Source organism: Rhinoraja longicauda, chromosome 7, assembly GCF_053455715.1.
Source record: "Rhinoraja longicauda isolate Sanriku21f chromosome 7, sRhiLon1.1, whole genome shotgun sequence".
Taxonomy (NCBI): Eukaryota; Metazoa; Chordata; class Chondrichthyes; order Rajiformes; family Arhynchobatidae; genus Rhinoraja; species Rhinoraja longicauda.
The window spans coordinates 46,134,041-46,158,859 of record NC_135959.1 but is presented as its reverse complement, the minus strand read 5'-3'; the positions used below and the strand labels follow the sequence as shown (position 1 = coordinate 46,158,859).

The window sequence follows — 24,819 nt, the reverse complement described above, 5'->3', positions numbered from 1 at the left end:
GTCTCGCATTCAGTACCCACGTGATTTTCGGTGCTTTTTCAAAACAACATTCACCATGGAACATGAGCTGAGAGATATGATGGCATGTGGGAGGTTATTAAAATCCTATACAGTGCCCTCCATAATGTTTGGGCCAAAGACCCATCATTGATTTATTTGCCTCTGTACTCCATGATTTAAGATTTGTGATAGAAAAAAAAAATCACTTGTGATTAAAGTGCACATTGTCAGATTTTAATAAAAGCCACTTTTATACATTTTTGGTTTCACCATGTAGAAATTACAGCTATGTTTATACATAGTCCCCCCATTTCAGGGCACCATAATGTTTGGGACACATGCTTCACAGGCATTTGTAATTGCTCAGGTGTATTTAATTGCCTCCTTAATGCAGGTGTAAGAGAGCTTTCAGCACCCAGTCTTTCCTCCAGTCTTTCCATCACCTTTGCTGTTTATCAACATGAGGACCAAAGTTGTGCCAATGAAAGTAAAAGAAGCCATTATGAGACTAAGAAACAAGAATAACACTGTTAGAGACATCAACCAAACCTTAGGCTTACCAAACTCAACTGTTTGGAACATCATTAAGAAGAAAGAGAGCTTACTAATCGCAAAGGGACTGGCAGGCCAAGGAAGACTTCCATAGCTGATAACAGAAGAATTCTCCCTATATATCATATCATATATATACAGCCGGAAACAGGCCTTTTCGGCCCTCCAAGTCCGTGCCGCCCAGTGATCCCCGTACATTAACACTATCCTACACCCACTAGGGACAATTTTTACATTTACCCAGCCAATTAACCTACATACCTGTACGTCTTTGGAGTGTGGGAGGAAACCGAAGATCTCGGAGAAAACCCACGCAGGTCACGGGGAGAACGTACAAACTCCATACAGTGCAGCACCCGTAGTCAGGATCGAACCTGAGTCTCCGGCGCTGCATTCGCTGTAAAGCAGCAACTCTACCGCTGCGCTACCGTGCCGCCTTATAATATAATATATAATAAACAAAAATTCCCAAACACCTGTCCGACAGATCAGAAACACTGTAGGAGTCAGGTGTGAATATGTCAATGACCACTGTCCGCAGAAGACTTCATGAACAGAAATACAGAGGCTACACTGCAAGATGCAAACCACTGGTTAGCTGCAAAAATAGGACGGCCAGTTTTCAGTTTGCCAGGAAATACTTGAAAGAGCAACCACAGTTTTGGAAAAAGGTCTTCTGAACAGATGAGACGAAGATTAACTTATATTAGAGTGATGGCAAGAGAAAAGTATGGAGGAGAGAAGGAACTGCCCAAGATCCAAAGCATACCACCTCATCTGTGAAACAGGGTAGTGGGGGTGTTATGGCCTGGGCATGAATGGCTGCTGAAGGTACTGGCTCACTTATCTTCATTGATGATACAACTGCTGATGGTAGTAGCATAATGCATTCTGAACTGTATAGACACATCCTATCTGCTCAAGTTCAAACAAATGCCTCAAAACTCATTGGCCGACGGTTCATTCTACAGCAAGACAATGATCCCAAACATACTGCTAAAGCAACAAAGAACAAACGCTAAAAAATGATCAATTCTTGAGTGGCCAAGTCAATCACCCGATCTGAACCCAATTGAGCAAACCTTTTATATGCTGAAGAGAAAACTGAAGGGGACTAGCCCCCAAAACAAGCATAAGCTAAAGATGGCTGCAATTCAGGCCTGGCAGAACATCACCAGAGAAGAAAGCCAGCAACTGGTGATGTCCATGAATCGCAGACTTCAAGCAGTCATTGCATGCAAAGGATATGCAACAAAATAATAAACATGACTACTTTCATTTACATGACATTGCTGTGTCACAAACATTATGGTGCTCTGAAATGGGGGGACTGTATAAACACGCTATAATTTCTACATGGTGAAACCAAAATGTATAAAAATGCCCTTTATTAAAATCTGACAATGTGCACTTTAACCACATGTGATTTTTTCTATTACAAATCTTAAATTGTGGAGTACCGAGGCAAATAAATAAATGATGGGTCTTTGTTCCAAACATTATGGAGGGCACTGTTGGTTCCAATAAGATCATTCCTCTTGAACATCAATGAACCCAAATTGCTCAAGACAACCACTTCATCCCACACATCAACCTTGTAAATCTTCTCTGAACTACCTCCAAATGCAAGGTGCTACTTCGTTACATGAACATAAAACAGTACAGCACAGGAGCAGGCCTTTCAGCCCATAGTATTTGTGTTGAATATGATGCCGTTAATCTCCTCCGCCTGCACATGATCCAGCGGGATTCTATCAAGTCTCCCCTCAACCTCAGATGCTCCAGAAGAAACAAAGTTTGTCCAACCTCTCCTGGCAGCTCTCCTTGCCTCTAATCTAGGCGGCATTCTGGTAAACCTATTTTGTACCATTTCCAAATCTTCCACATCCTTTCTGTAAATGGGGTAACCAAAACTACATGCAATATTCCAAATTCGGCTGTAGCCAAATTTTATAAAGCTGCAATATGACTTCCCGCTGCTTATACTCATTGTCCTGATTGATGAAGAGACTAAAAATCTTTAGAGAATTGCAGCTGTAGCTGTACCCATAGATGCAGGAGAGTTTTTAAGACAGATAGTCACGATATAACTATAGGTGCAGAAAGTGAAGTGACCCAGAAGGATCCAGAGAATAACTTGCAATTGTATAATGACATGGCAGTGGCACAGCTGGAAGAGCTGCTGTCTCACTAAGCCAGTGACCTGAGTTCAATTTTGATCTCGGTCCGGTCCATGTGAAGTTTTAATGTTCTCCCTAGGACCATGTGGGTTTCCTCTAGTTGATCAAGTAACAGCGGCACAATTCTCCCAGATTAGCTTTTTATGGTTGCTTCGAGGGAGAACAATGTACCTTCACTGTCTCCTACAGCCCCAGATGACCGCATCATCTCAGTCTACAATACAAGGCTGATGCCAGAAGGGGGAAGAAGGGTCCCAACCCAAAACAACGAACCTGTCCATGTTCTCCAGAGATGCTGCCTGACCTGACCTCCAGCACTTTGTGTCCTTTTTAAAAAATATATAAATGGGTGCTTTATGGTCAATGGGCCGAAAGGTTTGCTTCTGCGATGTGACCCAAGGACTGATTTATCCTTGATTCACATCTACTGGCCAACTAAAAAAGTAATTATCATCGAATATGTTAAGAATTTAGTCAGACTGGTTTTAAGTCTGCTGTCACAATTTTATCCAGGAACAAACTGTGCCAGATATCACACATGGAAAAATTCCAAAAGTAAGGGCACAGCCCACCTCAGATAAAAGTTCACCACCCGAGAAGCTGACCATCCATTTCCATTCACAGGTGCTACTCAACCCACTGATTTCCTCAGAAACCTGTTTTTTGCTCTAGATTTAGACTTTAAACTTCTGAAATACAGAGTGGAAACAGGTCATTCGGCCCACCGAGTCCACGCCGACCAGCAATCACCCCATACACTAGCTCTATCCTACACACTAGGAACAATTTACAAAAGCCAATTAATCTGCAAATATGGACGTTCCCATGCGGTCACAGGGAGAATGTACAAATTCCGTACAGACAACACCATGGTCAGGATCAAACAATCCAACGGTATGAACATTGAATTCTCCAATTTTAGGTAACTACAACCCAGCTCGCCTTTCTTTTCCCTCCACCCGGACTTGCATCTATTTCTCACCTCCCCATCCCCTTTCACCCATATTCCTTCCACTAGCTTTATAATTTGCAACTCTTCATTCCTTTTGTCGCACGTGTTTTTTTCATCTCTGGTTGGCCTATCACCACCACCCCCCCCCCCCTCCCCCTTTTCACTTGACTCCATCTTTAACCTGCCCCTTCACTCTTCCAGCTTTCTTTCCACCTCATCCATTCCTCCAAACAATCTGACAACCGGAAACGTTGTCTATCCATGTTCTCCAGAGAGGTTGCCTGACCGGCTGAGTTACTCCAGCACTTTGTCCAGCACTTAATTGACTATAATCAAGACTTTTTCCAACCTGCAGATGGATACATTGTGTGGTGTGGTGAAGACTCTAGTTGAAAACAGACGCTTCTTTGTCGAACTGTCAGGAAAGAAAAGTCGCTGGCGCAGGCAGAAAAACGGCCTCGCTAAAGGAAGTGGCCTGGCACCCACCTTGTTCAATATCTATGTTAACGACCAGACTATCCAATCCAACACCAGGAGTTTCATTTATGCAGATGACATGTGTATTACAACCCAAAGTGTTGACTTCCTCGAGGCAGAAGCTACTCTGTGTGAGGCGTTAGTCAACCTGTCCTCATACTACAAAGAGAATCACCTGAGAGTCAATCCATCTAAGTCTGCGCTTTCCACTTGAAGAACAAGTATGCAAATCGAAGGTTGAAGATCACATGGAATGGAGTCAGATTGGAGCACTGTGACAGTCCAGTCTATCTCGGTGTAACTCTTGATCGATCTCTGACCTACAAAGCACATATCACCAAGCTTAAAGGAAAAGTCAGTTCCAGAAATGTTCGTCTTAGCAAGCTGAGTATCTCAAAATGGGGAGCAAATTCTAAAACCATTCGATCAACAGCTCTGGCTCTCTGCTTCTCCACTGCCAAGTATGCATGCGCAGTATGGGAGCGCTCAGCTCATGCAAGGAAGATTGATCCTGCGCTAAACACAAGCTGTCGCTGCATCAGTGGATGCATGAAACCTACCAAGACTGACAACATCTACCTACTGGACAATATCTCCTGGAATCAGAAGAGCTGTAGTCAGTCAAAAAGAATGGCTCAGACAATCAGAGGATGAAAGACACCCCCAACATGACCACCCTTTGCTACCTCAGCGTTTGAAACCACGCAGCCACAGGGAGAACGTACAAACTCCGTACAGACAGCACCTGTTGTCAGGGTTGAACCTGGGTCTTTGGTGCTGCAAGGCAGTAACTCTACCACTGTGCCACCGTGCCGCCCCACATTCATAGCACTTGTTCTTGGATTTTAGTAGAACTGATACATAAGATGGGCAGCACCTATATGGGAATAGATGTGAGCCAAGGAAAACGTTAGAAGTAACAATTCAAAGAGAAGCAACGTGCTGAGAATATGTTAGGATGTTTACATAGTCGGAGAGCGAGAGTAGTGAGCTCAGACACCAGAGGGAATGAATCAACATGGACCAGAACATGAAAAGCTCCAGAATGCAGTTATGTATGCAACCACAGCTGCAGAGTAGGAAGATTGTACAGTGAGTTAGGATAGGAATTGGAAAGCAGAATTCCCCAGTGAGATGAAATGAAAGGAGGCACAATAAGGAGAGAAAAGTCCAAGACAAACAAAAAGGTAAATAAAAGAAGATAGACACAAAACAACTCAGCAGGTCAGAAAGCATCTCTGGAGAAAAGGAACAGATGACATTTCAGGTCGAGACCCTTCTTCAGACACAAAATGGGAACAGAAGTGGTGGTCTGGAATGGTAGCCAAAATGTACATGCTTCTGAGAAAAGAAAATGTTGCACAGGGCTGGAGAATTTCTCATTTTATGACATACAGCAGCAAGTCAGTCAATCCTCAGAGCAATTATATCAACCCCCATCCCCCTATTTATTTCCCTAAACCTCCCTCACATGTCAATAGTTCTTCTCACCATGCATCTTCTTCTTCTTGCTTTTGAGGCAGCAGAATTATGTAACACCCTCCAGGCGCTGCAGCCAGTGTAATGTGCTGTTGTCGAGTGCCTTGAGGTCTACCCCTCCACCAGGGGGACGGTGGATAGTGCAGTAGAAAATGACGTGCTGCGTTGTTTGCTGGTCTGCTCCACACATGCAGGCTGCTGATGAACGCAACCCCCAACGATGCATGTTGGCGTTGAACCGGTCAACCCCTGTGCGGAGCCGGTTCAGGGCGACCCACTCTTTGCGAGGCATGTCCGAGCTGGGTGGGGCTGTGGTGTTCGGTGCGACAGTGAATTGAGGAGGTCGCTATGTCTGTTCCCAGCTGGTTCTCCATGCTCCTAGCATGTTGAAACCGGAGCCACAGAGGGTCGCTGCATGACGGGAGAAAGGGCGACGAGATGACAGGCGTTGAAGTCCCAGTTGCTGTGAATCCTGGGCGACGTGGTGCAAAGGATGTTTGGCGTCCGATGGGGCCTTACACACCAGCCTATGAGTGAAGAACTCTCTGTGAAGCTTGGCGGGTGCGATACCTGCGAGCACCGGCAGGAGATCCATTGCAGTAGGGTGTAGGCAGCCAGTGATGATCCGCATGGTGTCGTTGAGGGTGGCGTCTAGCTTGCTAGTATGAACGCTGCGGCACCATGCTGGGGCGACGTACTCAGCAGCGCTGTACACGAGTGCAAGAGCACTGGTTCGGAGAGTAGATGTCCTGGCGCCCCATGAAGATCCGGCCAAGCAACGCAGGTTGTTCCGTGCCGAGACTTTAGCACGGAGAGCTTCAAGGTGTTGCTCACCACCCATGTACACTTGGGACAAATTCACAGTGGTCAATTGTAATCAACAGGTCTTCGGATGTGACAGAAAACTAAAGCACCAGGGAGAAAGCCATATAGATGCACGCAAAACCACTGGATATCAGGATGGTTTGAGGTGGTGCGGCGGTTGAGTTGCTGCCTTACAGCGAATGCAGCGCCGGAGACTCGGGTTCGATCCTGACTATGGGTGCTATACTGTATGGAGTTTGTACATTCTCCCCGTGACCTGTGTGGGTTTTCTCCAAGATCTTCGGTTTCCTCCCACACCCCAAAGACATGCAGGTTTGCTGGGCAAATGAAAAAATTGTCCCTAATGGGTGTAGGATAGTGTTAATGTGCAGTGATCGCTGGGCGGCGCGGACCCGGTGGGCTGAAGGGCCTGTTTCTGCGCTGTATCTCTAAATCTAAAATCTAAATCAAACTTGGATTGCTGCACCATTGTACTACCCTAGTAGAAAAAATATTAATTGCCAGCAATAAATTCTTAATCTCGTTGTACTTGTACAATGACAATAAAGATTGTATTGTATTGTAAAAGAAAATATGATGGTCCAATGTTGCCGTGGCTAGAATTAAGCTCCCAGAATCAGAATAGCCTTTATTATCAGAATCAGAATCAGAATTAAGCTCCCATAGGCAAACCAGAATCCAGCCTCTGATGATGATGGTGATGATATGCATGTCATATTTCTGAGATCAGTCACAGACAAATAAAATCCAGATATTCTAGCCTGAGAACTGCTGCAGAAGTTTGAGATCCTCGATCCAGATTATAGAGAGGTGCAAGGCCCAGAAATTCAAGCCAGGAACAAGTCTACGACTGAAGTTGAAGAACCAGATGAACCAGTTTCCAAGTCACAAGCATAACAGTGATGGCTCTTAGAAGATCCAAAATTACCTAAAGGTTATGTGCCAACTGTTAGTTAAAGTTTAGACCAATACAGAAAGTATTGTTGATAAGTCCAAGAATCTAGAATTCAATGCTGAGGGACAATCCATTCTTCACTAAAAAGGTTTTTGTGGAATATACGGCAGTTTAACTTTGCGGTGGAAGTACAGCAAGGCAACTCTGATGTAATAGAATTCCAGGTGTTGGAAATTAAAGTTTGTGCTGGTGTACTTTAATGACATAATAACAACAAACAAACCAGCTGGAAGAGTGATTTCAATGATCAGTGTTCTTGTTAAATTAGTTTTACACATGCATTTAGCCTAAATTATTTTTATTAATATCTGAGTGACGTTTCAAGCAGAAGAAAGATTGGGCAAGAAAGGTCAAAGGATGTTTAAAGAAGTTTCTGAAAAAATGTAATTCCTCAGCTCAGGAACTATATTGAAACATTCAGTGTTGTAGACCCCCGTAAAATGGAGGGGTCTTTATCTTCCACTCAAGGTCAGTTGCAGGAGGCACCCCTGCGGCACGAAGGCTGAACGAGAGGAACAATGATTTGCTGGCAATCTGGGTGGAGGCGATGGCTGCAACGGGCCTCTATGGCCAGCTGCAGCTGGGACTTGAAAATGGCACCAAAACCCTGGCAACTCTTACATTTGGACTTAGTGGGCTGTTTCTATGCGTTCTGTACTTAATCCAGGACTGTACTCGTATATGGTAATGATCTTATTGATTTTAGGCTCAGTTCCAGGCCTCCAAATATTGACAAATTTTACAAAAAATAGAATAAGGAAACATACTCTCAATTACATTTGATTAAAGGCCAATTGAAAGAATCTGCATTTAAATTGTGTATTTCACAATCCTGATGTCCCAAAACATAAACTAGCACACAGCTAACAATGGCCTGTAGACACAAAATGCTGGAGTAACTCAGCGGGCAGGCAGCATCTCTGGAGAGAAGGAATGGGTGACATTTTGGATCGAGACCCTTCTTCAAACAATGGCTTGTTTCCTTTCTCATTGTTACTTTTTGCATATCTTTCATTCATTTGTTCTATATCTCTCGTTTCCCTTTCCCCTGACTCTCAGCCTGAAGAGTCTTGGCCTGAAAAGTCACCTATTCCTTTTCTCCAGAGATGCTGTCTGAATTTCTCCAGCTTTCTGTGTCTATCTTTAGTTTAAACCAGCATCTGCAGTTCCTCCATACATAATTAAACATCACAGTTGGACATAAACAGGTGCCACAGGAAAATAAATAATGATATATAATAAATAAACAATGAAATAAATATTCAAATAATCCACCCAAATAGTTGACCCAAAGGACAATTCAGATGGAGGATGAACAACAATATGCACAATTCAATCTCTCCCTGATGGTAAGGTAGGAAAGAAACTGGTGAACTAAAAATAAAACAGTCCATAAACTTAAAATAACTTTTACAATATACAAATAAGTCAACACTGTATTACAGGTAACCATTTCAAATTATGAAAAGTTATGATTTAAATTTAAACAATGTTATTTCTGCATTCACTTAAAAATGTTTTTTTTTATAAAGACTGTTACCATGCAGCAAGTGAGTGTCACAAGCATGTGCTCCTAAGATGTTTGCTCTCCCTCATTCAAAAGAAAAGGAAATTATTCATCTACTTTGAATTCTAATTCTTACTAAACGGTTCAAAAATGTACCAAATCCTTTATGACTTTATATTATGTAAATTAAAGCTTCTATTTCACAACTTTTGTACCAGTGAATAAATTAAATCCAGCGTTTACAGAAAATAGTAATACATCTTTACTTCTTCCTAACCATCACTGTGGTGTACCTGAGAGGGTATTCACCAAGAACCAACACGCCATTTTAAAGCTCAACTGGAGAACTAGAAGTTTAATTTAGCCATCATTATCCCATTGTGCAGAAAAGATGGCAAAACGTACCGATCTCACTTGTCAGGTTACATTGCATTCCAACTCTTCCAAAATAAATAAATAAATCTTTAAAGGAAACTAAGAACCCCAGCGATAACCAGAGCAAACGATATACTTGGACATCAATAGTTATCGCATTTAAATCGAATGTGCCTTTCTAAAGAAGGGTGCAGGTCACGCCACGCTTGATTAAACGCAAGAGGAGTTGGGCAGGGATGAGATGGGGTGAGCAGAACCCAAGGCATTCCCGGGTGGAGAATTGAAGCTGGGGCACTGCGCCACGCACCGCCTTTCATCCCCCATCCTTCCAACCCCCGGAACCCCAGGGCCGCCGGAGCTAAGCCCAGAAGGCCCCGAGGTAGTCCGGCAAACAGGCGAGGAAAGCGAGCCCTTACCATTAAAACTTTGGCTGCGCTTTCCAGCTGTGCTATCACTTCTGGTGCATGATGAGCCGCCATCATGGTCTCGCTCGGTGACGCGCCGCGCGGGGGGTTGTGGGACGGGCGGACGGGTGGCCGGGCCGGGGCGAGCGGGTCGGGCGGGGCGAGCCGGGTTGGTCCGGTCCGGTCCGGTCCGCGGACGGGTGATGCCGCTCGCGCGATCGCAGGCCATGACTCGGGGACCGCAGACAGCCCAAACAACGCGTGTGCGATTACGGGTGAGATGTCGACACCCCTGCCGCTCTTGTTATTTGTTGTTTTCGGAAGATTTTGTGAATGGACTCGGTACCCACATGTGGACTATCATCCGACGGCAACGGAGTGAATCACCCCGGGAGTGCTTGAGCTCCGGGTTAGCACTTCGTTTTTTAGTTGCACTAGTATTGTGTTTGTTAACTTTTTTTTGTTTATCATATATTATCTATGTGTCAAGAGTGTTTAATTGTTATATGTACCGACAACGGGACAATTGAAATTCTTAATTGGAGCAGCATAACGGGCCTGTAAACACAACACACAGGTAGCATATAATAAACAAAAATTAAAGTAATAACCCCAATACCAGTGCAACAAATTTCACAGTCCTTAGTGCAACCACTAAATGTCCATAGAAACGTAGAAAAATAGGTGCATGAGTAGGCCATTCGGCCCGTCGAGCCAGCACCGCCATTCAATATGATCATGGCTGATAATCTAAAATCAGTACCCCGTTCCTGCTTTTTCCCCATATCCCTTGATTCCTTTAGCCCTAAGAGCTAAATCTAACTCTTGAAAACAAACTCTTGAAACAAACCTCCCTACCCGAGTCATCAAGGTCAGTAGAGAGCCTGATGTTGTTAGGAAGAAGCTATAGTTGAAGAAGAGGAGGAGGAGGAGGAAAGGACGGGGTTGAGCGAGCTGGGAGAAGAGCAGTGGGAAGAACCCGAGCCGAGGGACCTGGAGGTCTACAGGGGCAGAAGCAGCGAGAGCTGGAGGTAGACGACCCGCCTGAGGGCGAAGGGCCCAGGCTGTGCTCGACGGCCTTGGAGGAGGAGCAGAGCGGAGTGTCGAGCCCCAAAAGGACCGGGGAGAGGCCGAGCAGCAGCGAGAGCTGGGCTGGACGCTGGGAGCCGAGGCGGAGGACCAGGCCACGGCTCTACTAGGTGGCCTCAGCCTCGAGGTGTTCCCCAAGTGGAAAGAGAGCCCGGCTGATGGAGATGGCGAGCAGGGAGAAGGGCTGGAGGGCCAGCAGAAACGGCGAGGGGCCAAAGAACCGCAGGAAGCGAGGCGCGGAGCAGGGGCGCCGAGCCTGGAGGAGCGCAGGAACGGGAGAGGTGTCGGGACACTCGGAGTGCTGGGAGGGAGCTGGAGACGCGCTGATGGGAGAGCACGGGTGAGGCCGAGCTGCAGCAAAGTGCAGCCGCAACATTCAACTGCAACACCCTCTCAAATTAGGACTGACAAATTGTTCCACAACAGAAGTCGTTCCAAACATAAAATAGAAGAAAAAGACTACTTAGTGCAGTACAGCACTGCACTGTACTGTACTAAGCAAGCGTTGCACTGTAAGTGATTGCCTGCAGTACACAGCGTGCCCCCCAGTAGGCGTTGCGTGGCAACAGTACAGGTCAGGGGTCGTGACCTCGCCTGCCGTGCAATCCCCTATACCTTCCTGATGGTAAGAGTGAAATGAGAGCATGGCCAGAGTGGCATGTGTTTTTGAGGATGCTGACTACCTATTCGAAGCAGCGCGTTTTCCCTGGGTCCACATGGGTTTCCTTTAGATGATGTGTGGTTTTGTAGGTTAATTGGCCTCTAAAATAGATTGTCCCTAATGCATAGAGAATGGATGCGAAAGTGGGATAACGTGGAACTAGTGCGGAATAGGTGATCGATGGTCAGCATGGACTCGGTGGGCCAAAGTGCCTGTTCCGAACTGTTCTCTAAACTAAATACTTTCCAATTTGAGAAAGTTCAAATTATACACCCTGCATTTCTGTAGGATATCCCCACACATTTATAACATTTTCTAAAGCCATTAGTGAACAACATTCCGCGTGGACTTTACTTCCAGCCCACCCCCATTTCTCTGACATATCAGTGAGGAGGATAACGTTTTTTTCTAAAACTCTCCGGTTAGCTCATCTATGTTGTTCAGAACCTTAGATGCTACATGCTGTCAATCAAAAATATATTCATTCATTTATGAAATTTGACAACCTTGCATGACATAGAGATGCAAAGGCCATCTAAATTTTCCAATGAGTACAAGAACAGAAAATGCTGGAAATACTGAGCAAGTCAGGCAGCTTCTAGAGAGATACAAGGAAATGCAGATGCTGGAATCTTGAGCAAAACAAAGTGCTGGAGAAATTCAGCGAGTCAGGCCGCCCGCGCGGCTGTGGGGCCTCGGCGGCAGCGGGGACCTTGATGGCGGTGGGGCCTCGCGATCGACCCGTGATTAACGGTCGATGAGCGTGAGGGGGGGAAGGGAAAACAATGGGGACCCAGCATGGGGGGACTGCCGTGAGGGATGGTGGGAGAACAAAGGGGGACCTGGTGTGGGGGAAGGGGGGAGGGCACTCTAGTTTTAGAATCCTCTGCCCAGGGGATAAGCTTTTGTTTGTTTGTTAGTTCATTCTGGTTAAAGCGCTGCGCACGCGACAGCCAGCCAACAGTCGCTTGTCTTTTTTTTTCACTTTTAATTTTAATTTCAAAAGTTTTCGTGTACCTTGTTGTGTTTTCAGTTCGAAGAAGGGTCTCGACCCGAAACGTAACCCATTCCTTCTCACCCGAGATGCTGCCTGACCCGCTGAGTTACTCCAGCATTTTGTGTCTACCTTGTGTGTTGTGAATGTTGGAAGACCAATTTCCCTCTGGTGATGAATAAAGTTCTATCGTATCGTGTCATGGCATATCTGGAGGGAATGCTTAGACGACGTTTCGGGTTCAGGACCTTTCTTCAGAGTAGAAAGATTAAACGGATCTGGCATTTCAGGTCCATAGTCTATCAGAACTGGAAAACAAAGTCCGTTTTAATATGCAGTGAAAGGGAAGGGTGCAAAGAGCAAAGAGAATGCCTGTGATAGGACAGACACTGGTGATGAAACCAGGAGAAATAAATGATTATAATTATAGATTTTTTGGTGAATGAGTGTAAATAGAAGATGTGTTCAGGACAGAAGAAGTTTGAAAATACATCCTATAATTGTAAAATGCAGCAATCCACTTATCTCAAAAAACAAACTGCTGGAGGAACTTAGCAGCCCAGGCAACATCTATTGATGTTTTGGGTCAGGACTCTCCTTTAGTTGAAGAAGGGTCCTGACCTGAAATATTGCATGTTCATTTTGTCCATATATGCTTCCTGACCTGCCGAGTTCTTCCAGCAGTTTATTTTTTGTTCAGGATTCCAGCATTTGCAGCCACTTGTGTCTCCAGCCCACTTACTGCTCTTCTAAGCAGTCTGGGCAGGCAAAGCGTTGCACTTGATGAGGGCTCTTCTGCATTGGAGATACAAAATCCAAATTAGGTAAATGCTTTGCAGAGCATATCATACAGTTCTCAAGAGTGACCATCTATCAGCTGTCACTTTAATTCCCCATCCAGTTCTCTGTGATCTCAGTCCTACACTGTGTTGACAAAGCCCAATATAAACATAAAGTAAAAACACTTCTGTTGGGGCATGTTGCAAGCCTTTTGGAGTCTCGGTTGAATTCACAATTTCAGATAAACTAGACAGTGTTAGAACTAGCTAATTCTGATGCAAGGTCATGTCCCAAATTCTTTATCGTGATTATTCTCCCCACAGATGCCACATGATTTGCTGAAAAATTCCTTCTTTGTATCTATTCAGGGACTCTGGCCAGCCTAAGTGACTTTGCCATTGCCATCAGAGACTTCGTCAGTAGGTGCGCAGAGGAACATGTGCCAAAGAAGCCAATGTGAGTGTTCCCCAACCGTGAGGTCCATTCCCAGATGAAGTTCAAGTCGACCTTCACAAAGTCATCAAGTGTGCCAAGAGAGAATTCTGGACAAAGCTAGTCCTGGGATAACCAATCAGACACCCATTCCAAAGCAAGCATGCTAGAACAGGCCATAAACTCAAGATGGGCAATATCGATAGCAGCAATATGTCCCTCCCAAATGAGCTTGATGCATCTATAATCTCTTTGACTAAAAGGTTAGGAGAATCACGTCACCTGCTCTGACAGTCTTGGGTGCGCCTGTACCCATTGTCATTGCAGATCTCTAATCGGCCTTCCCGAGAGTGAATTCACGGAAAGAAAGTGGTCCGACGGAGTCCCCGGCTGCGTCCTCGGGACCAGCTGGGAGGAGTGCTCACAGACATCTTTAACCTCTCCCTACTCCATTTTGAAGTTTCCATCTGCTTTGAGACGTCCCGTATTAACCCTGCCAGAGAAAAGCAAGGTAACATGCTTTAATGTTTACCGCCCAATGACTCTGACATCTACCATCATGATGGGCTTTGAGAGGCAAGTCATGATGCACATCAACTTCAGCCTCCCAGACAGCCTTGATCTACTGCAGTGTTCCTACCGTCCCTATAGGTCCACAGAATATGCCATCTCCCTGGCCCCACAGTTATTGCTGAAACGTCTAAATTACAAGGATTCCTATGTCAGACTCCTGTTTATCTCTGCCTTCAACACCAGAATCCCAACAAAATTCAGTTCCAAACTCCTGGACCAAGGAGTCAGCCTCCCCCACTGTAATTGGATCCTCAACTACCCCACCCAGAGATCATAAATCGGTGAGGATAGATGTCAAAACCACTCACTCCGTCCTACCATCGGATCCCTTCTTCCCCCCATTGTTCCCATCTGCCTAATTTGGTTTAGTTTACTTTAGAGGTACAGTGCAGAAACAGGCCCTTCAGGCCACCAAGTGGACGCCGACCAACAATCCCCAAACACTAGCACTATCTTACAACATTTGGGGCAATTTATAATTTTTACCAAAGCCAAATTAACCTATAAACCTGTATGTCTTTGGAGTGTAAGAGGAAACCAGAGCACTGGGGAAACCCCACGGGGTCACAGAGAATGTACAAGCTCCATACAGACAGCAACCGTAGGCAGGATCGAACCCGAATCTCTGATGTTGCAAGTATGCTGGTCTTGTACTTCACATTCCTTTCCCATCACTTCCATCACCAATGGAGGTAAGGAGGAATTTCTTCAGCCAGAAAAATCCAAATCCAAAATAGCTTTATTTGTCATTCCTTACGGAACGAGATTACTTAGCCAGCAGTACAAAAACACAAGACACAACCCCAACACAAACATCCATCACAGTGACTCCAAACACCCCCTCACTGTGATGGAGGCCAAAAACTTCCCCTCTCTCTTCCCCCATGCCCCTCCCACGTACAGACAACTCGACCCCTACCGAGGCGACCGACCCGCACAGCCCCCGCAAGGAGATGGAAAGTCCACGCGGCCGAGCCGCACCGGGCGATGGAAAGTCCCGCGGCCGCGCCGCACCGGGCGATGGTGGTGAAGCTGTGGAATTCATTGCCATAGACAGCTGTGGAGGCCAAGTCATTGGCTACTATTAAAGCGGAGATTTATAGGTTCTTGATTAGTAAGAGTGTCAAAGGTTATGGGCAGGAGAATGGGGTTGAGAGGGAAAAATTGATCAGCCATGATTGAATAGTGGAGTAGTCTCGATGGACAGAATGGTAGCGATCCTTCATTTCTGTCTTGCCTAGATCGCAACGCACCTCTACATGATCAAAAGCAGCCAATAAGAACATTTTCAAAAATAAATAATTCATTACAATAAACAACTTTAAAATATGAAAATAAAGTGAAATAAACAAAAATAAGTTTTCTGTTTTTTTTAAACACAGGTGAACCATCCTGTGGTTGTTGCTCGTAACTCAGTGCAATCTTAGTGACCATACACACAATGCATCCAGCCCCTCAGCTCAGGATGAATGGGAACCACCACTGAACCCAAGAGAATAAAGCTGCAAAGCAGGAGGTCAGATACATTGGTGTTCGATCCCTGAAATATTCATTCTTTTGTACAACAATATGCAAGTGAAGAAGTCAAAGTAGTACTCAACAGGGCAGAGAATATTAGAACTACTTCTGGCCCTTTATGTTGATGCGAAAATGGACAAAGTAGTTTTCAATATTCACTATCTGTTTAGTTTAGAGAGCATGAAAACAGGTCCTCTAGTCTATGCCGGCCATTGATCACGCATTCATATTAGATCTATGTTATTCCACTCTCTCATCCATTCACTACACAATTTACAGAAACCAATTAAACTACAAACACATGTCACTGGGATATGACAAGAAACCGGAGCACTCGGAGGAAACACAGTTTTTTTTCTGATCATGAACTTCTGTCATTGCCAAGGAGCCACTTAATTAAATAGGCAATTGCCAGAAATTCATTGTTAATATTAAAATCAATGGGGGGTGGAGCATATTTTGGGAGAATATCTCCCAATCTCACATTAACTTACAATTTTTCTCCAACAAGTTGAATGAAAAATTGAGAAAGTACTTGATGGAGCACCTGTTGGTGTATTAGGAAACTATTTACCAATAACTCAAATATGGTCTCGCTCCTTGGGATCTGCAACCATACCTTGGTGCTTTCTTAAGTTCTACCATCTTCAACATCAATTTCCAGGTTCTGCAGATAAGCAATGTTTACGGTTGCCAATTCTTGCTGTTTTACCAATGTTGCTGTTGACCATCAAAGAAGGAAATCAGAAATAATAATTTGAGGATAATGAAGACAGACATGGGAGTGAAACAATTAGATAATTCTTACAAAGGTATACCACAAGGCAGATGTAAGAAAATTTGATTTGTTTCTCCAACTTATCAGCAACCAGAAGACATAGATTTAAAGTGAGAGGGGAAAGATTTCAGAGGAACCTGAGGGACAACTTTTCTGTGCAGAAAATGTTGGCCTTGGGTAAAAAAAATCAGTGTGGTGGGTAAATGGAATTAACTGCCAGAGGAGGTAGTTGAGGCAGGTACAATAACAACACTTAAAGACATTTGGACAGATGTATGGACGGGAACTGTTTAGAGGGATATGGGTTAAATGTGGGATGGTGGGACTAACAGATGGGGCATCTGGTAGACATGGGCAAGTTGGGCCAAAGAGCCATTTTCCGTGCCGTATGGCTCTGACTCTAATTTCTTTGGCAATTGCTTGGTATTTAGAATGACTTGCTTTAATTCTGAAGGGAAGAAGATGCCTGGTATACTTAGAAACATAGAAAATAGGTGCAAGAGTAGGCCATTCGGCCATTCAATATGATCATGGCTGATCATCCAAAATCAGTACCCCGTTCTGGCTTTTCCCCATATCGCTTGATTCCCCTAGCCCTAAGAGCTAAATCTAACTCTTTCTTGAAAACATCCAGTGAATTGGCCTCCACTGCCTTCTGTGACAGAGAATTCCACAGATTCACAACTCTGCATGAATTCCACAGATTCACAACTCTGGGTGAAGGGAGTCTCAACTCCTGAACATCCAGTTGTTGACTATTCCCTGTTCAAGCAAGTTCATTCAAGAGTCAAGAGTATTTTATTGTCATATGCCCTAAAACAGAACAATTAATTTCTTATGTGCAGCATCTTACTTAACTCCATTTTCTAGCTTTGTGAGATCTAAAATTAAAATATTTAATTGTAATATTCTAATCTGTGGTAAACATAAAACAGTACTGCATGGGAACAGGCCCTTCCGCTCACATTGTTCTGAACATGATGCCAAAACCAGCTCTTATCCCTCCATTCAATTTGTTTTGGGGTTTTTTCAGAAAATAAGGGGGATTTTTTTATTTTACTGCACTTGGATTAAATAATTGCCTGAGCATCAAACATTAGGGAAAATCAATTGGGGACTATTATATGCTCATTTTATCTCCAGTCATGTAATGAGGAGAGATAAAACGAGGCAGATTCTGTTCTACATTATTTGGAATATAACTCCAGGGACTGTATAATACAATTAGATTGCAGGTTTTCTGAGCATTTCTTCATGTGTGTGCCAAGTTGGCAAGATTTATAATCAGAACAAGGTTTGAAAATTACTCCCAAGTGTCAACACTTTATTTGATTCCAGAGGAGTTGCCAGTCATTTTTCACATTTCCAGCAGGTGGCACTAGATTGCAATCTGTTCCAAATTAAATGTAATGTTCTTGACGGCTCCTTTTCTGAGATTGGCTACTGATGCAAACCAAAAGCCATTCTTCAGTCATTCCAGTTTGTGTTACATTTTATATTTAATGAGCTATAAGAGATGATACAATCATTGAATGTAATAAAGCGAGCTTTTATAATGCCATTTAATCTATTTGTCATTGTGTCAATTTCAAGGCACATCCTTTCAGAAGGAGCAACAAATATTAAGGTACATCCCAGATCAAAGCATTTACATTATCCCAATTTGTGGCATTGCGAAACAAAGTAGGTGGCCAGTTAAATGAGATGGTCATCAATCAGTGATTTTGGTCACAATAAAGATACAGTATAGAAACAGGCTCTTCGATCCACAGAGTATATGTTGACCACACTACTTCTATATAGGAAGGAACTGCAGGTGCAGGTTTACACCGAAGATAGACACAAAATGTTAGAGTAACTCAGCGGGTCAGGCAAACTCTCTAGAGAAAAGGAATAGATGACGTTTCGGGTGAAGACCCTTCTTCAGATTATGTCTGTCTGTTTCACCTGCAAATTTTAGAGCTTAGGGATACAGCATGCAACCAAGCCCTTCGGCTCACCAGGTCCACACCGACCACACTCGTTCTATGACAGTCACTCCTTACACACTAGGGGCAATGTATAGAGGGCAATTCACCTATAAACCCGCACGTCTTTGGGATGTGGGAGGCATTCAGAGGAAACCCACAAGATCAGAGGGAGAACGTGCAAACTCCAAACGGAGAGAACATGTAAACTTCCAAAATATGTTTGCGGTATTAGTTTAGCAAGTTTATCAGCTGCAATACAGGTACTTAAATATATGTGGAATCCACAATTAAAAAGTTAAAGGTGATACAAAAATTGCCTTTATTTTAAGGGAAAACAGCTGCAAACAGGTGGACATAAGAGTGCAAATATTCATTCAGAGGTGGTGCGTTTGGGAGTGACGGAGTGGTGAGAAACTATAAGAGTAAATTATAAATGGTAGAAAAAAGCAAGTTCAGAGGAACAGGGACCTTGCAATGCAAGTCCATAGATTCCTGAAGATAGACAGATAAATATGGTAAGAATGCATTTATGGTGCTTTCATTCATAAGCTGAAGTGTGGAATGCAGAGAGGCAAGGCCAATTTAGGTGTAAAGCATGTGTCAAAGTGGAAACAACACAAAGTATGTTTTGTCATGCAAGTGAATATTACAGAAACTTAAGAAAGATTTGTGTGATTGCGCCATGTAGACCTAATCAATTATTGACTGAGAAGATATTGATGATGTTTAATAGCATCAGTGTTTTGGTGCCAATACGCACATGTCATGTGGCGAGAAAATAAAAAACATTAAATCCTCATTTTAACGAAAGGGTGGGGGGGGGGGGGGGGGGGTGTTGGGGACGGAAATGATATCCTGAAGACAGACACAAAAAACTGGAGTAACTCAGCAGGACAGGCAGCATCCCTGGAGAGAAGGAATGGGTGACTTTTCGGGTCGAGACCCTTCTTCAGAACAGTCTGAAGCAGGGTCTCGACCCGAAACATCACCCATTCCTTCTCTCCAGAGATGCTGCCTGTCCTGCTGAGTTACTCCAGCTTTTTGTGTCTATCTTCGTTTAAACCAACATCTACAGTTCCTTCTTACACAAATGGTATCCTGGCCAGGGGTGGTGTTGGCAGCCCGGCCTGGTTGTAATGGTCTGTAGGTCCATCCACTACAACCAAAATCCGTTATAAAGAGGTCCGCAATAACATTTAACTTTTTTGAGGTGACAGTACATTGTACCGATGCGTACGGTCACAAATAAAACACTGGATAGCGTCATTTTGTTATGTATTCAACCTCCATTAAATATTCTATGTATAGCTGGCTGTTTGGCTACAGTATTAAACACTTTTTGTTGATGTTACTGTTGGTGAACTACATGTAAATTTAAGTTCCAGCTCACTAACAGAGCAAAACCTGTGTACAGCCATATTCTGGCAAATTATTTTCATATATTGAGCCGCAACAAGTGCAATTGAATAAAGAAAATGCAGCCAACACTAAGATTACGGGACCAAATTTCCAGTCTGGTACATCAGTCTAATTGACACTTCAATCATGTGCACATTCCTTTATTACTTATGTTCAAATTACATTTTGATAGGAGTAACAATTAAGGTTCCAATGTGAGAAAATTGTTAATTTTGATGTATATCAATAATCAATTAAGTGCAGCCAAAAATCACCAACTGCTTTGGTACATACTATGAAAACACTTACCTGGAGTCATAGAGTCACACAGCACAGAAACTGGTCGCTTCGGCCCTTCGTGTCCATGGTTACCAAGGTGCCCCTTCTACACTAGTCCTACCTACCCATGTTTGGCCCATATCCGTTTAAATCTTTCCTATAAATGTACCTGTCCAAATCTCTTACAGTGCCCTCCATAATGTTTGGGACAAAGACCCATCATTTATTTATATGCCTCTGTACCCCACAATTTGAGATTTGTAATAGAAAAAGTCACATGTAGTTAAAGTGCACATTGTCAGATTTTAATAAAGGCCATTTTTATACATTTTGGTTTCACCATGTAGAAATGACAGCAGTGTTTATACGTAGTCCCCCCCCATTTCAGGGCACCATAATGTTTGGGACACAGTAATGTCATGTAAATGAAAGTAGTCATGTTTAGTATTTTGTTGCATATCCTTTGCATGTAATGACTGCTTGAAGTCTGCGATTCATGGACATCACCAGTTGCTGGGTTTCTTCTCTGGTGATGCTCTACTAGGCCTGTATTGCAGCCATCTTTAGCGTATAATTGTTTTGGGAGCTAGTCCCCTTCAGTTTTCTCTTCAGCATATAAAAGCCATGCTCAATTGGTTTCAGATCGGGTGATTGACTTGGCCACTCAAGAATTGACCATTTTGTAGCTTTGAAAAACTCATTTGTTGCTTTAGCAGTATGTTTGGGATCATTGTCTTGCTGTAGAATGAGCCGCCAGCCAATGTTTTGAGGCATTTGTTTGAATTTGAGCAGATAAGATGTGTCTGTACACTTCAGAATTCATTATGCTACTACCATCAGCAGTTGTATCATCAATGAAGACAAGTGAGCCAGTACCTTCAGCAGTCATACACGCCCAGGCCATAACGCCCCCACCACCGTGTTTCACAGTTGAGGTGGTATGCTTTGGATCTTGGGCAGTTCCTTCTCTATACTTTGCTCTTGCCATCACTCTGATATAAGTTAATCTTCATCTCATCTGACCACAAGACCTTTTTCCAGAACTGTAGTTGCTCTTTTGGGTCCTTCTTGGCAATTTTTTGCAGTAACCAGGTTTGCATCTTGCAGTGTAGCCTCTGTATTTCTGTTCATGAAGTCTTCTGTGGACAGTGGTCATTGACAAATCCACACCTGACTCCTGAAGAGTGCTTCTGATCTATCGGACAGGTGTTTGGGGATTTTTCTTTCTAATAGAGAGAATTCTTCTGTCATCAGCTGTGGAGGACTTCCTTGGCCTGCCAGTCCCTTTGCAATTAGTAAGCTCACCAGTGCTCTCTTTCTTCTTAATGATGTTCCAAACAGTTGATTTTGGTAAGCCAATGGTTTGGCTGATGTCTCTAACTGTTTTATTCTTGTTTCTCAGTCTCATAATGGCTTTGTTGAGTTTCGTTGGCACAACTTTGGTCCTCATGTTGATAAACAGCAATATACGCTTCCAACGGTGATAGGAAGCCTGGAGGAAAGACTAGGTGCTGAGAACTCTCTTCTACCTGCATTAAGGAGGCAATTAAACACACCTGAGCAATTACAAACACCTGTGAAGCCATGTGTCCCAAACATTATGGTGCCCTGAAATGGGGGTCTATGTATAAACACAGCTGTAATTTCTACATGGTGAAACCAAAATGTATTAAAATGGCCTTTATTAAAATCTGACAATGTGCACTTTAACCATATGTGATTTTTTTTCTATTACAAATGTCAAATTGTGGGGTACAGAGGCAAATAAATAATGGGTCTTTGTCCCAAACATTATGGAGGGCACTGTAAATGCTGTTATAGTTTCTGCCTCAACTATATCCTCTGGCAGCTCATTCCGTATACCCACCCTTTGTGTGAAAAAGTTGTCCCTCAGATTTCTATTAAATCTTTCCCCTCTCACCTTAAACTTATGTCCTCTGGTTCTTGATTCCCCTACTCTGCGTGCCTCTATGCATCTACCCTATCTATTCCCCTTATGATCTTACGCATCTCTATAAGATCACCTCATACCTTTTAGAAATAATTCCCACATTTGTACATCTCTGCCGCTTGCAATTTTGTGAAACGATAGCTGATAAAAATAGTACCTTGTCAATAATTTTACATTCAGACAATACTTTTATTTCTGGACCATAGTCATTTCACATTAATTGAAGAAGAAACATTCTGTGTCCATACTATATTTATAAAAAGGCTTATGAGGCACTCTGCAATATTTAATATTTTAATATTTTATGAATATGTTATACGGGGAGAAAACTTAAGAAATGGAGAACATGTAAAAGGCTTGATTATAAACAGTATTAAAAAGGCAGAATTACAAGGAGCTTACTTTCTTTAATTATTGTAAATGAACAGATTCGCACAGGTCCTGCCCGTGTTTTACACACATTTCCTAAACTAGTTTAACCCAAAAGTTGAAATCATTATTCATGCCTCAGTTGAACACCAAAGCATATCGCAAAGCATTATCCACTTGTCAACTTGCTATCACATTTTTTTAATATTGAAAAATACTTCTTATATATATATATATATATATATATATATATCATAAAAGATCGAAAGCAGCATTGGTGTACAGACACAAGAGACTGCAGATGCTGTAATCTGGAGCAAAATAAAACCTGCTGGAGGAACTCAGTAGAGCAGTCAGCAACTGTGGAGAGAAATCAATTGTCGATGCTTCAGGTCGTGAGCCTAGATCAGTTGTGATGCAGGGTCTTGAACAGAAACATTGTCAATTCCTTTCCCACCATGGATGCTGCTTGTCCCGCTGAGCCTCCAGTAGATACTTTTATGTTATCCAATTTGCTCTAGATCTTCAATATAGATTATAAAATTAACAAAAAGTGTTTATTGTTGTATTACAGATATTAATGACTATATATAAAACATTGATTTACATATTATTGCACTTAACCATTTTTCATAACTTTTCAGCTTTCTGTATATATTTGCAATCCTGTCTGTATATTCTAGATCTAACCAGAGTTTATTCTCTATTCTCTAGTTCTATTCTCTGCTATAAAATTAGTGTCAATACTAAATATAATACATTTTTTTAAATATTTAGCAGCAAGAGCCAATTATCCCAAGAGAGTATAATATGTCACGACACAAGGTAAGTGCTATCTGCTTTCAGCCACAGATTTTTGGTAAATTTTACTGTTTCAAATTCTGCAACAATTTTAAAAAACACACAATTAGCAGATAAAGTTACATTTTGTCTCTAAACATACACTGGTTGATAGCTTTCACCATGGTCAACAGACTCGCTCTGACCCATATCTGACTGACCTTCTTTGAGCTCAGTGTTTTCCAAGGGTTTTGGGTACCGAAAGGGATAACCATGGTCATCAAAGAACCTTCGGAAAGTGAACTCATAAAACGCATGTTCTGGATGCTTGTTACCACCAACGTGACTGGTTAATGTTTCAGAGGTTTTGGTACTGTCACTGCTGTCATTCCATGAATTCTCTTCTTCTATTGGATCGAAGTTTGAGGTGTCCATGGGATGGCTGATCTTTGGAACATATGGTGCCAGCTGTCTTCGGATGTCTTTAGAAAAATCAATGGAGGTAAAGAAAGGATGAGCCTTGATTTCATCTGCTCCATTTCCACCCAGTCTGTCACCGGCTCCACAACAAAGTTTTGTGGTGAGATCTATTGCTTCAGGACTAAGTTTTACTTGTGGCGGAATGTACAGCGTGCTCTCCCAATTTATTACCTGTGAAAGATATAAAATAAATGGTACAGGATTATCTTAGCTTTGCATTTATGTATGGTACGTCTGATTTGGTTGAATAGCATGCAAAACATTACATACTTTAATTATTGTAAATGAACATATTCACACAGGTCCTGCCCGTGTTTTACACACATTTCCTAAACTAGTTTAACCCAAAAATTGAAATAATTATTCATGCCTCAGTTGAACACCAAAGCATATCGCAAAGCAATTTGTTTGGATAGCATGCAAAACAAAGCTTTTCACTGTACCTCGGTACATGTGACAATAATAATAAACCAAACCTAGAAACATTATGTGCATGAACAGCACATATGCGATGAGAAACAATGGTTTACTTTTAAGACAAAATGCCCATTCTGAGCTTTGTTCCTCAAACATTTGTAGAGATTGGGAGAGCTATCAGTAACCAGAATTATGAAATCTCATCCAAGTGATGGACATAGGAAGAGTAGCATACCATTTCATACCCTGAACATGCTCCATAAATAATGATTATTCTCTGTTATAACTCCATGTAGTTTAAAGTTCCTATACCCATCCAATCTATACACACAAAGTGCTGGAGTAACTCAGCGGGTCAGGCAGCATCTCTGGAGAGAAGGAATGGGTGACGTTTCAGGTCGGGACCAGAGTCTGAAGAAGATTCCGACCCCAAATGTCACTCATCCATTTTCTCCAAAGATGCTGCCTGACCCGCTGAGTTACTCCAGCACCTTTTGTCTATCTTCGGTATATATCAGCATCTGCAGTTCCCTTTTACACACTATCCATTCAATCTATTCTGGGGGTCAATAAAACCATTCCCTATGTTATTAGACCTGCCCTGCACTCTACCAGATCTATAATACTTGACAAGCCAGTAATCA

General features: G+C 42.9%; 3 protein-coding genes across 3 annotated transcripts in view; 1 reads left to right on the top strand and 2 right to left on the bottom strand.

Annotated features, from left to right (window-relative positions):
• xpo4 (exportin 4) overlaps positions 1-9,793 on the bottom strand; it is a 100,200-nt gene extending 90,407 nt beyond the window's left edge. The window contains exon 1 of the mRNA XM_078402434.1: positions 9,719-9,793. Coding sequence (XP_078258560.1) covers positions 9,719-9,784 — 66 coding nt within the window. The 5' untranslated portion in view covers positions 9,785-9,793. The remainder of the gene's footprint in view (positions 1-9,718) is intronic.
• Positions 9,794-9,894: 101 nt separating this feature from the next.
• The window catches only part of sap18 (Sin3A-associated protein), an 81,285-nt gene continuing 66,360 nt past the window's right edge, over positions 9,895-24,819 (top strand). Inside the window, exons 1-2 of the mRNA XM_078402437.1 lie at positions 9,895-9,981; positions 23,276-23,323. Of these exons, the coding sequence (XP_078258563.1) occupies positions 9,910-9,981; positions 23,276-23,323 (120 nt within the window). The 5' untranslated portion in view covers positions 9,895-9,909. The remainder of the gene's footprint in view (positions 9,982-23,275; positions 23,324-24,819) is intronic.
• Positions 22,116-24,819, bottom strand: part of lats2 (large tumor suppressor kinase 2) — a 48,246-nt gene continuing 45,542 nt past the window's right edge. Inside the window, exon 9 of the mRNA XM_078402433.1 lies at positions 22,116-23,929. Within this exon, the coding sequence (XP_078258559.1) occupies positions 23,432-23,929 (498 nt within the window). The 3' untranslated portion in view covers positions 22,116-23,431. The remainder of the gene's footprint in view (positions 23,930-24,819) is intronic.